Here is a 14,583-nt window from a genome sequence, read left to right on the forward strand (position 1 = left end):
TTTAAATGGGGGGCATTGCCCCTTTAAGAGCCCCGCGCATGCGCCCTTTATCCCTCCCGTCAATAAACGCGATTTGAGCCGCAGCGGCTTCCGTCCCTTTATTGGGCGGGGGGGAGAGCTGGAAACGCGCTTCCGCCCGGCGTCGGCCACGCCGCCCTTTCCCTGACGTCACTTCCGCGCGGCGCTCCGGATGTTGTTGCCGCCGCCGCGGCCGCGGGACGGAGCCGCCGCCGCCGCCGCTCCCCGCGTCCTTCCGCCTCGTGGCGTGACGTCAGCGCGGTGACGTAACACCGGCGGGGGCTTCCTCTCCCCCCCCTCCCGCGTCGGTTGGCGGCGGCTCCGCCCTCCCCCCCCCCCGCCCCGTTACCGGCCACCGCTCGAGCCGCCCCCCCCCCCCGCCATGGCGGCCGCGGGGGGCGGGGCCTGGCCAGGGGGCGGGGCCTCGCTGGAGGAGGAGTGCGAGGTCGTGCGCGTGCGCGTCAAGGTGAGCAGGGGGCGGGGCCGACGCGAAGGGGGGCGGGGCCGACGCGAAGGGGGCGGGGCCTGGCGCCCCACGTTCCTCCGGGGGGGGAGGCACGTGGCGGCGGCCAATGAGGCGCGAGGGCGGGAAGCGGAGCGCGAGGGGTCACGTGGGGCCGCGGCGGCCAATGAGGTGCGAGGGCGGGAAGCCCCGCGCGGTAGCTCCGCGCTGAGGCGAGGCGCCATCTTGTGGCCACGCTAAAAGGGCGGAGGCCGGGACGCTTGGGCCCCCCCTGCCGCATTTTCCCCATTTTTCTCCATTTTCACACCATTTTCCCCCTTTTCTCGCCCCCTTTTCCGCCTCGTTTCCCCGGCAGAAGCGCGAGGGGCTGCGGCCGCCCGAGTTCCGCTCCTTCGCCGTGGACCCGCGCATCACGTCGCTGGACGTGCTGCAGCACATCCTGGCGCGCGCCTTCGACCTGCAGGGGTGAGTGCGACCCCCGCACCCTGGGGTCCTTTCTCGAACACGGGGGCCCTTTCCTGGCCATGGGGGCCCTTTCTGACACGCTGGGGCCCTCTCCTGGATGCCTGGGGTCCCCCATGCAGCCCCTAAGGGGGCCTATGGTCCCCTCCCCAGACGCCTGGGTCCTCTCCCGGACCCCCTATGCAGCCTCCAAGGGGGTTTATGATCCCCTCCCCAGACATGTGGGTCCTTTTCCTGGGTACTTGGGCCCCTTTCGCGGACCCTTAGGTCCCCTATGCATCCTCTAAGGCGGATTTATGGGCCCTCCCTGGATACCTGGGCCCCCTCCTGGACCCCTGGGCCCCCCATGCGGCCCCCAAAGGGGTTTATGGGCCTCCTCGGACCCCTGGGCCCCTTTCCTGGACCCCTGGGTCCCCCATGCAGCCCCCAAAGGGGTTTATGGGCCCCCTCGGACCCCTGGGCCCCCCATAGCACCCCTAAGGGGCTTTATGGTCCCTCTCCCGGACACCTGGGCCCTCCCGGACGCCTGGGCCCTCTCCCCAAACCCCTGGGTCCCCTATGGAGCCCCTAAGGGGGTTTCTGGTCCCTGTCCCGGACGCCTGGGCCCCTCTCCTGGACCCCTGGACCTCCCATGCAGCCCCCAGGAGGGTTTATGGCCCCTCTCCCGGACCCCTGGGTCCCCCATGCGGCCCCTAAGGGGGTTTATGGGCCCCTTCTGGACCCCTGGGCCCCCTATGGAGCCCCCGGGGGGTCTGTGGTCCCCTCCCCGGACGCCTGGGCCCTCTCCCCAAACCCCTGGGCCCCCTATGCAGCCCCTAAGGGGGGTTATGGGTCCCCTCCGGCCCCCTGGACCCCCATGCAGCCCCTAAGGGGGATTATGGCCCCTCTCCCGAACACCTGGGCCCCTTTCCTGGACCCCTGGGCTCCCCATGGAGCCCCTAAGGGGGTTGATGGTCCCATTCCCGGATGCCCGGGCCCTCTCCCCAAACCCCTGGGTCCCCCGTGCAGCCCCAAGGGGGTTTATGGGTCCCCTCCAGACCCCTGGGTCCCCCATAGCACCCCTAAGGGGCTTTATGGTCCCTCTCCTGGACGCCTGGGTCCTCTCCCCAAACCCCTGGGTCCCCCATGGAGCCCCTAAGGGGTTTATGGCCCCTGTCCCGGATGCCTGGGCCCCTCTCCCGGACCCCTGGGTCCCCCATGCAGCCCCAAAGGGGTTTATGGCCCCTCTCCTGGACCCCTGGGCCCCTTTCCTGGACCCCCGAGGCCCCCATGCAGCCCCCCAAGGGGGTTTCTGGCCCCCTCCTGGACCCCTGGGCCCCCAACGCCGCCCCCAAGGGGGTTAACGGTCCCCTGTCCGGACCCCTGGGCCCCCCATGCAGCCCCCAAGGGGGTTTATGGTCCCTCTCCCGGACACCTGGGCCCTCCCGGACGCCTGGGCCCTCTCCCCAAACCCCTGGGTCCCCCATGGAGCCCCTAAGGGGTTTATGGCCCTTGTCCCGGACGCCTGGGCCCCTCTCCCGGCCCCCTGGACCCCCACGCAGCCCCTAAGGGGTTTCCGGCCCCTTTCCCGGCCGCAGGAAGAGCTTCTCCGTGAGCTTCGCGTCCCGCGACGGCCGCGGCGGCGAGAGCTTCGTCCCGCTGGGCAGCGACGGGGACCTGGCCACGGCCTTCGGGACGGCGGCCACCGCGCCGGGGCTGCGGCTGCGCCTGGACGTGCGCCCGAACGACGAGAGTGAGCGGGAATGGGAATAACGGGAATGGGAATGGGGATGGGGATGGGGATGGGAATGGGGATGGGGATGGGGATGGGGATGGGGACCTGGCCACGGCCTTCGGGACGGCGGGCACCGCGCCGGGGCTGCGGCTGCGCCTGGACGTGCGCCCGGAAGATGAGAGTGAGCAGGAATGGGGATAACGGGAATGGGAACAACGGGAATGGGAATGGGGATGGGGATGGGAATGGGGACCTGGCCACGGCCTTCGGGACGGCGGGCACCGCGCCGGGGCTGCGGCTGCGCCTGGACGTGCGCCCCAACGACGAGAGTGAGCGGGGATAACGGGAATGGGAACAACGGGAATGGGAATGGGAATGGGGATGGGGATGGGAATGGGAATGGGGACGGGGACGGGAATGGGAATGGGGATGGGAATGGGAATGGGAATGGGGACGGGCGGCCGGGAATGGGCCCCAGGTGTCTGGGAGGGGGGCCCAGGTGTCGGAAAAGGGGCCCAGGCGTCCGGGAATGGGCTCAGGCAGCCAGGAGGACCCCACGAGTGGAAAAGGGGCCCTGGTGTCCAGGGAGGGGGCCCTGGTGTCTGGAGAAGGGGAGCCTGGTGGCCGGGAAAGGGGACCCCGGCATCCAGGAGGGTCCCGCGGGTGGGAAGGGGACTCTGGGGTCCGGGAAAGGGGGCCCTGGCATCCGGGAAAGGGGCCCCGGTGGCCAAGAGGGCCCCACAAGCAGAAAAGGGGCCCAGGCGTCCAGGAGGGGGGCCCTGGTGGCCGGGAAGGGCTCAGACATCTGGGGAGGGGGCTCCAGTGGCCAGGAAGGGGGCCCTGCAGGTGGAAAGGGGGCCCGGGCGTCCGGGAGGGGGGCCCAGGCGTCCGGGAAAGGGGCCCAGGCGTCCGGGAGGGCCCCGCGGGCAGGGAGGGGGGGGGCCCTGGTGGCCGGGAGGGGCCATAAACCCCCCTTGGGGGCTGCAGAGGGGCCCAGGCGTCCGGGGAGGGACCAAGGGGTCCAGGAAAGGGCCCCGGTGTCCGGGAAGGGGCCCAGGTCCCCGTGTCCCCATGTCCCCTGTCCCCAGGCCCTGTGTCCCCATGTCCCGTGTCCCCTGTCCCCAGAACCGTGTCCCCGTGTCCCCTGTCCCCGTGTCCCCTGTCCCCAGACCCGTGTCCCCGTGTCCCCTGTCCCCATGTCCCGTGTCCCCTGTCCCCATGTCCCCTGTCCCCAGACCCGTGTCCCCATGTCCCGTGTCCCCTGTCCCCAGGCCCTCTGTCCCGTGTCCCGTGTCCCCATGTCCCGTGTCCCCATGTCCCGTGTCCCCATGTCCCATGTCCCCTGTCCCCATGTCCCCTGTCCCCATGTCCCGTGTCCCCATGTCCCATGTCCCCTGTCCCCAGACCCGTGTCCCCATGTCCCGTGTCCCCTGTCCCCAGGCCCGCCGCTGCTGGAGGACTGGGACATCATCAGCCCCCGCGAGGCGGCCGGGGTGGCCGGTGGCCCCGCGGTGGCCGCGGTCCCCGAGCGCCGCTCGCTGCTGGCGGCCGCCCTGCCCTTCACCCAGGCGCTGCTGGCCCAGGTGGGTGTCCCCAACGTGTCCCCAACGTGTCCCCATTGTCCCCATTGCCCCCGCGTGGCCCCATTGCCCCCAATGTGCCCCCCATTGCCCCCAATGCGTCCCCTGTGCCCCCCAGGGTCCCCAATGTGCCCCCTAGTGCCCCCACTGCGTCCCCAATGCCTCCTATTGTCCCAAAGGTGTCCCCTATTGTGCCCCCCAGTGTCCCCAATGCATCCCCAGGGTCCCCGAGGCGTCTCCTGTACCCCCCAATGTGCCCCCATTGCCCCCAATGTGCCCCCATTGCCCCCAATGTGCCCCCCAGTGCCCCCCCTGCGTCCCCAATGCCTCGTATTGTCCCCAAAGTGTCCCCTATTGTCCCCAAGGTGTCCCCTAATGTGCCCCCCAGTGCCCCCATTTGCCCCCCAGTGCCCCCCCTGCGTCCCCAATGCGTCCCCAGTGCCCCCGTTGCTCCCAGTCCGTCCCCATTGCTCCTATTGCCCCCAATGTGCCCCCCATTGCCCCCAATGCGTCCCCAGTGTGTCCCCAATGTGTCCCCATTGCCCCCGCGCGGCCCCGGGGTCCCCAATGCGTTCCCTGTGTCCCCAATGTGCCCCCCAGTGCCCCCGCTGTGTCCCCAATGCCTCCTATTGTCCCCAAGGTGTCCCCTATTGTGCCCCCCAGTGCCCCCATTTGCCCCCCAGTGCCCCCAATATGCCCTCAATGCGTCCCCAGGGTCCCCAACACGACCCCAGTGCCCCCAGTGTGTCCCCAGTGCCCCCGCTGTGTCCCCAATGCCTCTTATTGTCCCCAAGGTGTCCCCTAATTTGCCCCCCAGTGCCCCCATTTGCCCCCAGTGCCCCTAATACGCCCCCAATGCGTCCCCAGTGCCCCTATTGCCCCCGTGTGCCCCCCATTGCCCCCGATGTGTCCCCATTGCCCCCATAGTGCCCCCTTATTGCCCCGCCAATGTCCGCTCATCACCCGCCCAAATGCTCCTGTCATTCCCCCAATTACCCCCCATTGCCCCCCCAGCATGCCCCAAATGCCCCTATTGCCCCCCAGTGTCACCCCATTGCCCCCCCCAACCCACCCAAATGCCCCAATGTGCTCCCATTGCCCCCCCAGCCCCTTAGCATGCCCCAAATGTCCCTATTGCCCCGCCAATGTCCCCCCAAATGCCCCCATTGTACTGCCAATTACCCCGCATTGCCCCCCCAGCCTCCTAGAGCCCCCTAAATGCCCCCATTGCCCCCCAGCCCCCTAGCGCCCCCCAAATGCTCCTATTGGCCCCCAACTGCCCTTATTGCCCCCCAACATCACCCCATTACACCCCCAAATGTCCCCATTGCCCCCCAATGTCCCCCCATTGCCCCCCAGCCCCCTAGTGCCCCCCAAATGCCCCTAGTGCCCCCCAACTGCCCTTATTGCCCCCCAACATCACCCCATTACACCCCCAAATGTCCCCATTGCCCCCCCAATGTCACCCCATTGCCCTCCCCAGCCCCCTAGCGCCCCCCAAATGCCCCTATTGCCCCCCCAGCCCCCTAGCGCCCCCCAAATGCTCCTATTGGCCCCCCAACATCACCCCATTACACCCCCAAGTGTCCCTATTGCCCCCCCAATGTCACCCCATTGCCCCCCCAGCTTCCTAGAGCCCCCCAAATGCCCTTATTGGCGCCCCCAGCCCCCTAGAGCCCCCCAAATACCCCTATTGCCCCCCAACATCACCCCATTACACCCCATGGCCCCTCCCAGCCCCCTAGCGCCCCCCCAAACGCCCCTATTGCCCTCCCCAGCCCTATAGTGCCCCCCAACTGCCCCCATTGCCCCCCCAGCCCCCTAGCACCCCCCAAATGCCCCCATTACCCCCCAGCCCCCTAGTGCCCCCCAAATGCCCCCATTACCCCCCAGCCCCCCCCAAATGCCCCCATTACCCCCCAGCCCCCTAGCGCCCCCCAAATGCCCCCATTGCCCCCCAAGTGCCCCCATTGCCCCCCCTGACCCCCCTCTTGCCCCCCAGGTTGGCCGCACCCTGGCGCGGGCCCAGGCGGCCCTGGCCTGGCCCGAAGGCTCCTCCTCCTCCTCCTCCTCCTCCTCCTCCTCCTCCTCCTGCTCTTCGGCCTCGGCCCCCCCGGAGGCCCCGGCGCCCCCCCCGCTGGGCGACGCCGACCTGCGGCGCTACCTGGGCCCGGGGGGGCGGCTGGCGCGGCCCGGCGAGCTGCGGCTGCACGTGTATCATGGCGGCGTGGAGCCGGGGCTGCGCAAGGTGCCTTCATCATCATCATCATCATCATCACCATCCCTGGTACCCCCCTGTGCCCCCCATAACCCCCTGTACCCCCCATGTACCACGGGGGAGTGGAGCCGGGGCTGCGCAAGGTGCCTTCATCATCACCATCATCATCACCATCCCTGGTACCCCCTCTACCCCCCTGTACCCCCCATAACCCCCTGTACCCCCTGTACCCCCGAGCTGCGGCTGCACGTGTACCACGGCGGGGTGGAGCCGGGGCTGCGCAAGGTGCCTTCATCATCATCATCATCATCATCATCATCCTCAACATCCCCCCCTGTACCCCCCTGTACCCCCCATGTACCCCCCTGTACACCCCATAACCCCCTGTACCCACGTGTACCACGGCGGGGTGGAGCCGGGGCTGCGCAAGGTGCCTTCATCACCATCATCATCCTCGTTATCATCATCCCTGGTACCCCCCTGTACCCCCCTGTACCGGCGAGCTGCGGCTGCACGTGTATCACGGCGGGGTGGAACCGGGGCTGCGCAAGGTGCCTTCATCACCATCATCATCATCATCATCATCCCTGGTACCCCCCCTGTACCCCCCATGTACCCCCCTGTACCCACGTGTATCCACGTGTACCACGGCGGCGTGGAGCCGGGGCTGCGCAAGGTGCCTTCATCATCATCATCATCATCATCATCATCCCTGGTACCCCCCTGTACCCCCCATGTACCCCCCATAACCCCCTGTACCCCCCTGTACCCCCCCTGTACCCACGTGTACCACGGGGGAGTGGAGCCGGGGCTGCGCAAGGTGCCTTCATCACCATCATCATCACCATCATCATCCTCGTTATCATCATCCCTGGTACCCCCCTGTACCCCCCCTGTACCCCCGTGTATCACGGCGGCGTGGAGCCGGGGCTGCGCAAGGTGCCTTCATCACCATCATCATCATCATCATCCCTGGTACCCCCCTGTACCCCCCATAACCCCCTGTACCCACGTGTATCCACGTGTACCACGGGGGAGTGGAGCTGGGGCTGCGCAAGGTGCCTTCATCACCATCATCATCATCATCATCATCCCTTGTACCCTCCTTTATCCCTCTCCATAAGGTGCCTTCATCATCATCATCATCATCATCCTCGTTATCATCATCCCTGGTACCCCCCTGTACCCCCCTTTATCCCTCTCCATAAGGTGCCTTCATCATCACCATCATCATCTTTGTAACCTGCGCAAGGTGCCTTCATCCCCATCCTCATCATCCCTGGTACCCGCCTGTGCCCCTCTGCATGAGGTGCCTTCATCATCATCACCCCCATCATCATCATCATCCTCCCTCATACCCCCCTGTACCCCCCTCTATCCCCCTGTGCAAGGTGCCTTCATCATCATCACCCCCATCATCATCATCATCCTCCCTCGTACCCCCCTCTATCCCCCTGTGCAAGGTGCCTTCATCATCACCATCATCATCATCCCTGGTACCCCCCTGTACCCCCCCGTGCCCCTCTGTGCTCCTGTGTTCAAGGTGCCTTCATCCCCATCGTCATCCTCCTCCCTGGTACCCCCCTGTACCCCCCTCTATCCCCCCGCGCAAGGTGCCTTCGTCATCACCCCCATCATCATCATCACCCCTGGCACCCCCCTGCACACGGTGCCTTCATCCCCATCATCATCTTCCTCCCTGGTACCCCCCTGCACCCCTCTGTGCCCCCGTGTGGAAGGTGCCTTCATCATCATCATCATCATCATCCTTGTACCCCCCTGCACACGGTGCCTTCATCACCATCATCATCCTCCTCCTCCCTGGTACCCCCCTGCACAAGGTGCCTTCATCATCATCATCGTCTTCCTCCCTTGGACCCCCCTGTACCCCCCTCTATCCCCCTGCACAAGGTGCCTTCATCATCACCCCCATCATCATCCTTGGCACCCCCCTGCGCACGGTGCCTTCATCCCCATCATCATCATCCTCCTCCCTGGTACCCCCCTGCACCTCTCTGTGCTCCCGTGCACGTGGTGCCTTCATCCCCATCATCATCATCCTCCTTGGTACCCCTCTGTACCCCCTCTCTATCCCTCTCTGCGAGTTGCCTTCATCATCACCCCATCATCATTCTTGTCACCCACCATCATCATCATCTTCCTCCCTGGTACCCCCCCTGCACAAGGTGCCTTCATCATCACCCCCACCATCATCATCCTCCCTGGTACCCCCCTGTGCACGGTGCCTTCATCCCCATCATCGTCATCCTGGTATCCCCCTGCGCAAAGTGCCTTCATTATCACCTCCATCATCATCATCCCCATAACCTTCTGCACAGGCTGCCTTCATCCCTATCATCATCATCATCTTCCTCCCTGGTACCCCCCTGCACCCCCTGTGCCCCAGTGCGGAAGGTGCCTTCATCATCATCATCATCATCATCCTTGTACCCCCCTGTGCACGGTGCCTTCATCCCCATCATCATCATCCTCATCCTTGTACCCCTCTGCACAAGGTGCCTTCATCCCCATCATCATCATCATCTTCCTCCCTGGTACCCCCCTGCACCCCCCTGTGCCCCAGTGCGGAAGGTGCCTTCATCATCATCATCATCATCATCATCCTTGGCACCCCCCTGCGCACGGTGCCTTCATCCCCATCATCATCCTCCTCCCTGGTACCCCCCTGCACAAGGTGCCTTCATCATCATCATCGTCTTCCTCCCTTGGACCCCCCTGTACCCCCCTCTATCCCCCTGCGCAAGGTGCCTTCATCATCACCCCCATCATCATCATCATCACCCCTATCATCATCACCCCTGTACCCCCCTGCGCACGGTGCCTTCATCCCCATCATCATCATCGTCACCCTTGTGCTCCTCTACGCACGGTGCCTTCCTCCCCTCCTCCTCCTCACCCCCCTCCTCCCTGCCCTGCACCAGGTGCCTTCATCCTCCTCCTCTTCATCCTCCTCTTCCTCCTCCTCCTGCTTCATCCTGTCCAGGTGCCTTCATCCTCTTCTTCCTCCTCCATTTCCTTCCTTCTTCTTCCTCCTCCATTTCCCTCCCTCTTCCTCCTCTTCTTCCTCCTCCATTTCCCTCCCTCTTCCTCCTCTTCTTCCTCCTCCATTTCCCTCCCTCCTCTTCCTCCCCCTCCCCCAGGACCCTCCTCTTCCTCCCATGGGGACAGCGGGGGGCGGGGCAGAGGTGGCAGCGGGGGGGGGAGGTGACATCCCAGGGGGGCCCAGGCGTCCGGGTCCCCCGACCCCCCTAACGTCCCCTTCCCCCCCCCCGTGTCCCCCCCGTGTCACCCCCTTGTCCCCCCTTGTCCCCTTATTGTCTCCCCATTGTCCTCCCCATGTCCCCCCCTTCTTGTCCCACCCTTGTCCCCTCTGTCCCCCCATGTCCCGTCATGACCCCCTCCTCGTTCCCCCTCCTTGTCCCCCGTTGTCCCCTCGTTGTCCCCCCTTGTCCCCTGCTCGTGTCACCCCATCCCCTGTGTCCCCCCGTCCCCATCTCCCCCTGTCCCTTCTGTCCCGTGTCCCCCATGTCCCCACCTCCCCGTCCCCTCCGTGTCCTCCCGTGTCACCCCATCCCCTATGTCACCCTGTCCCCTGTGTCCCCCATTCCCTCCCACCCTGTGTCCCCCTGTCACCCCATCCCTTGTCCCCGTGTCCCCCATGTTCCCCATGTTCCCCCATGTCCCCCATCTCCCATGTCCTCCCATCCCCCTGCGTCCCCCATGTTCCCCCATGTCCCCTGTGTCCCCCCTGTCCCTTGTGTTCCCCCATCCCGTGTGTCCCCCCTGTCCCCTGTGTCCCCCATGTCCCCCTGTGTCCCCCATGTCCCCCCTGTCCTGTGTCCCCCATGTCCCCCTGTGTCCCCCATGTTCCCTGTCTCCTGTTTTCCCCCCATACCCCGTGTCCCCCCATATCCCCTGTGTTCCCCCATCTTCCCTGTGTCCCCTGTCCCCCATGTCCCCCCGTCCCCCCATATCCCGTGTCCCCCATGTCCCCTATGTCCCCCATGTCCTCCCTATATCCCCTGTGTCCCCCCTGTCCCCTGTGTCCCCCCCATCCCCTCTGTCCTCTATGTCCCCCCATATCCGCCATGTCCCCCATGTCCCCTCTGTCCCCTGTGTCCCTCCCGTCCCCCCCATCCCCTCTGTCCTCCATGTCCCCTGTGTCCCCCCCCGTCCCCTGTGTCCCCCCATGTCCCCCCGTCCCCTGTGTCCCCTGTGTCCCCCATGTCCCCCCTGTCCCCCCATGTCTCCCCTGTCCCCCCATGTCCCCTGTGTCCCCCCATATCCCCTGTGTCCCCCCATGTCCCCCCTGTCCCCCCATATCCCCCATGTCTCCCCTGTCCCCCCATGTCCCCTGTGTCCCCCCTGTCCCCCCATGTCCCCCCATATCCCCTGTGTCCCCCCTGTTCCCCCCGTCCCCTGTGTCCCCCATATCCCCTGTGTCCCTCCTGTCCCTTGTGTGCCCTGCGTCCCCCATGTCCCCCCTGTCCCCCATATCCCCTGTGTCCCCCATGTCCCCCCTGTCCCCCGTATCCCCCCTGTCCCCTGTGTCCCCCATATCCCCCATGTCCACCCATGTCCCCCCTGTCCCCCCCGTCCCTCCCCTGTCCCCCCATGTCCCCTGTGTCCCCCATATCCCCTGTGTCCCCCCATGTCCCCCCATATCCCCCATGTCCCCCCTGTCCCCCCCTGTCCCCCCCATGTCCCCCCCCGTCCCCGCAGGTCGTCTGGCGCTACCTCCTCAACGTCTTCCCCGCCGACCTCACGGGCCAGCAGCGCCTGAGCCACCTCCGCCAACAGGCGGCCGCCTACAGCCGCCTCAAGACCCTCCTGGCGGCGCGCGCGGCGCCGGCCGAGCTGGCGCTGGTGACGGCGGCGGTGCGCGAGGACGTGGTGCGCACCGACCGCGGCCACCCCTACTTCGGCGGCCCGGCCGAGGGCCACCCGCACCTGGGCGCGCTGGCCGCGCTGCTGCGCACGTGGGCGCTGGGCCACCCGCGCGTCTCCTACTGCCAGGGCATGTCGGACGTGGCGGCGCCGCTGCTGGCCGTGCTGGACGACGAGGCGCAGGCCTACGTGTGCTTCTGCGCGCTCATGCGGCGCCTGGCCTCGCGCTTCCGCCCCGGCGGGCGCGCGCTGCCGCGGGCCTTCGCGCACCTGCGGCGGCTCCTCCGGCGCCACGACCCGGAGTTCTGGGCGTTCCTGGCGGCGCGCGGCGCCCACGACCTGCTCTTCTGCTACCGCTGGCTGCTGCTGGAGCTCAAGAGGGAGTTCGCCTTCGAGGACGCGCTGCGGCTCATGGAGGTGGCGTGGAGCTCGCTGCCGCCCGCGCCGCCGCCGCCGCCGCGCGGGGTGCCGCTGCTGGGGGCGCCGCTGGGCGCCCGGCGCGCCGCCCGCGGCCTCCGCGAGCGCCGGGGGATGCGGCCGCGGCCGCCGCGGCGGGGGGCGGCGCGCGGGGAGGCCGGGGGGCGGCGGCGGGAGGGAAAGGGCCTCAGCGAGGAGCCCAAAGACCTCAACAAGGAGCCCAAGGGACTCAACGAGGAGGCCAAGAGCCCCAAGGGCCTCCACAAGGAACCCAAGGGCCTCCAGGAGGAACCAAAGGGTCTCAACAAGGAGCCAAAGGGCCCCAAGGGCCTCTGGGAGGAGCCCAAGGGCCTCAGCGAGGAGGGGAAGGGCCTCAATGAGGAGCCCAAAGACGTCAACAAGGAGCCCAAGAGCCCCAGAGGCCTCCAAGAGGAGCCCAAGAGCCCCAGGGGCCTCCAAGAGGAGCCCAAGGGCCTCAACGAGGAGCCCAAGGGACTCAACAAGGAGCCCAAGGGACTCAACAAGGAGCCAAAGGGCCCCAAGGGCCTCTGGGAGGAGTCCAAGGGCCTCCAGGAGGAACCAAAGGGCCTCAACGAGGAGGCCAAGAGCCCCAAGGGCCTCAACAAGGAGCCCAAGGGCCTCCGAGAGGAGCCCAAGAGCCCCAAGGGCCTCAACGAGGAGCCCAAGAGCCCCAGGGGCCTCAACGAGGAACCAAAGGGCCTCAACAAGGAGCCCAAGAGCCCCAGGGGCCTCAACGAGGAACCAAAGGGCCTCAACAAGGAGCCCAAGAGCCCCAGGGGCCTCAACGAGGAACCAAAGGGCCTCAACAAAGAGCTCAAGAGCCCCAGGGGCCTCCAGGAGGAGCCCGAGAGGCCCAAGGGCCTCCAGGAGGAGCCCAAGAGCCCCAGGGGCCTCAACAAGGAGGCCAAGGGCCTCCAGGAGAGGCCCAGGGGCTTCCAAGAGGAGACCAAGAGCCCCAGGAGCCTCCGTGAGGACCCCAAGGGCCTCTATGAGGAGCCAAAGAGCCCCAGGGGCCTCCAAGAGGAGCCCAAGAGCCCCAGGAGCCTCCAGGAAGAACCCAAAAGCCCCAAGAACCTCCAGGAGGTTCCCCAATGCCCGAAGAGTCTTCAAGATCCCAGGAACCTTCCAGAAGATCCTAAAAGCCCCAGGGGCCTCCAGCAGGATCCCAAAGGCCCCAAGAAGCTCCAAGGGGGTCTCAAAAGCTCCAAGAACCTCCAGGAGGACCCCAGAAACTCCGGAAAGCTCCAAGAGGAGCTCGGCCAAGACCCAGAGGTGCCCAAAAAGGTTGGCCAAGACCTTGGTGTCTTCATGAACGTTGGCCAAGACCCCGACGTCCCCAAGGGCGTTGGCCAAGAACCCGACATGCCCAAAAACGTTGGCCAAGGCCCCAATGTCTTCAGCAAGGTTGGCCAAGACCCCAGTGTCTTCAAGGACTTTGACCAAGGCCTCAGCACCCCCAAGAACGTTGGCCAAGGCCCCAATGCCTTCAAGAACATTGACCAAGACCCCAACATCCCCAAGGACCTTGACCAAGACCCCAACATCACTGAGGAGGTTGGCCAAGACCCCAGTGTCTTCAAGAAGGTTGGCCAAGACCCCAACACCCCCAAGAACGTTGGTCAAGACCCCAACATCTCCAAGGACATTGACCAAGACCCCAATGTCTTCAAGGATGTTGACCAAGACCCCAATGCCTTCAAGGATGTTGACCAAGACCCCAACACCCCCAAGGACCTTGACCAAGACCTCAACACCCCCAAGGACGTTGGTCAAGACCCCAAGGTCCTCAAGAACATTGACCAAGACCCCAACACCCCCAAGGACCTTGACCAAGACCCCAACACCCCCAAGGATGTTGGTCAAGACCCCAATGTCTTCAAGAACATTGACCAAGACCCGAACACCCCCAAGGACCTTGACCAAGACCTCAACACCCCCAAGGACGTTGGCCAAGACCCCAGTGTCTTCAAGGAGGTCGATCAAGACCCCAACACCCCCAAGGACATTGACCAAGACCCCAACATCTCCCAGAACGTTGGCCAAGACCCCAATGTGCTCGAGGCCATTGACCAAGACCCCAACACCCCCAAGGACATTGGTCAAGATCCCAACATCTCCAAGAACATTGCCCAAGACCCCAGCAGCCCCAAGGACGTTGACCAAGACCCCAATGTCTCCAAGGACCTTGCCCAAGACCCCGACCCCCTCGAAGACCCCTGGTCGGGCGCCTTCCCCTGGGACCCCCCGTCCTCGTCGTCCTCCTCGTCGTCCTGCTCGTCGTCGGACGAGGACGAGGTGGCGGTGGAGGACGACGGGGCGCCGCTGCCGCCGCCGGCCGAGCTGGGCCAGGGCCACCCGTTCGTGCTGTTCGTGTGCCTGGCCATGCTGCTGGAGCAGCGCGGCGCCGTCATGGCGGCCGCGGGCGACTACAACGAGGTGGCCATGCACTTCGACCGCCTGGTGCGGCGGCACCCGCTGCAGCCCGTGCTGCACCGCGCCAAGGCGCTGTTCGCGCGCTACCTGCAGGGCTGGGGCGGTCCGGACACATCCGGGTGACGTCAGGGTGACGTTGGGGGTGTTGGGGTGTCTTTAGGGTGACATTGGGGTGACATTGGGGGTGTTGGGGTGTCACTGGGGGTGTCTTTGGGCTGTTGGGCTGTCCCCGTGCTGCACCGCGCCAAGGCGCTGTTCGCGCGCTACCTGCAGGGCTGGGGCGGTCCGGACACATCCGGGTGACGTTGGGGTGACACTGGGGGTGTTGGGGTGTCTTTAGGGTGACATT

The 14,583-nt window shown here is 66.4% G+C and overlaps 1 protein-coding gene across 1 annotated transcript; it reads left to right on the forward strand.

Moving 5' to 3' along the window:
- Window positions 1-400: 400 nt before the first annotated feature.
- LOC148590489 (uncharacterized) lies at window positions 401-14,357 on the forward strand. Its single transcript, XM_088538986.1, is given in 9 exon segments — window positions 401-484; window positions 837-946; window positions 2,521-2,675; window positions 4,098-4,240; window positions 6,240-6,293; window positions 6,295-6,331; window positions 6,370-6,485; window positions 11,199-11,914; window positions 11,972-14,357. Coding segments are annotated over 9 exon segments (3,801 nt in total).
- The last annotated feature ends 226 nt before the right edge of the window (window positions 14,358-14,583 follow it).

The sequence above is a fragment of the Tinamus guttatus genome, unplaced genomic scaffold, assembly GCF_059628265.1.
Source record: "Tinamus guttatus ecotype Peru unplaced genomic scaffold, ASM5962826v1 Tinamus_guttatus_pri_ptg001313l, whole genome shotgun sequence".
Taxonomy (NCBI): domain Eukaryota; kingdom Metazoa; phylum Chordata; class Aves; order Tinamiformes; family Tinamidae; genus Tinamus; species Tinamus guttatus.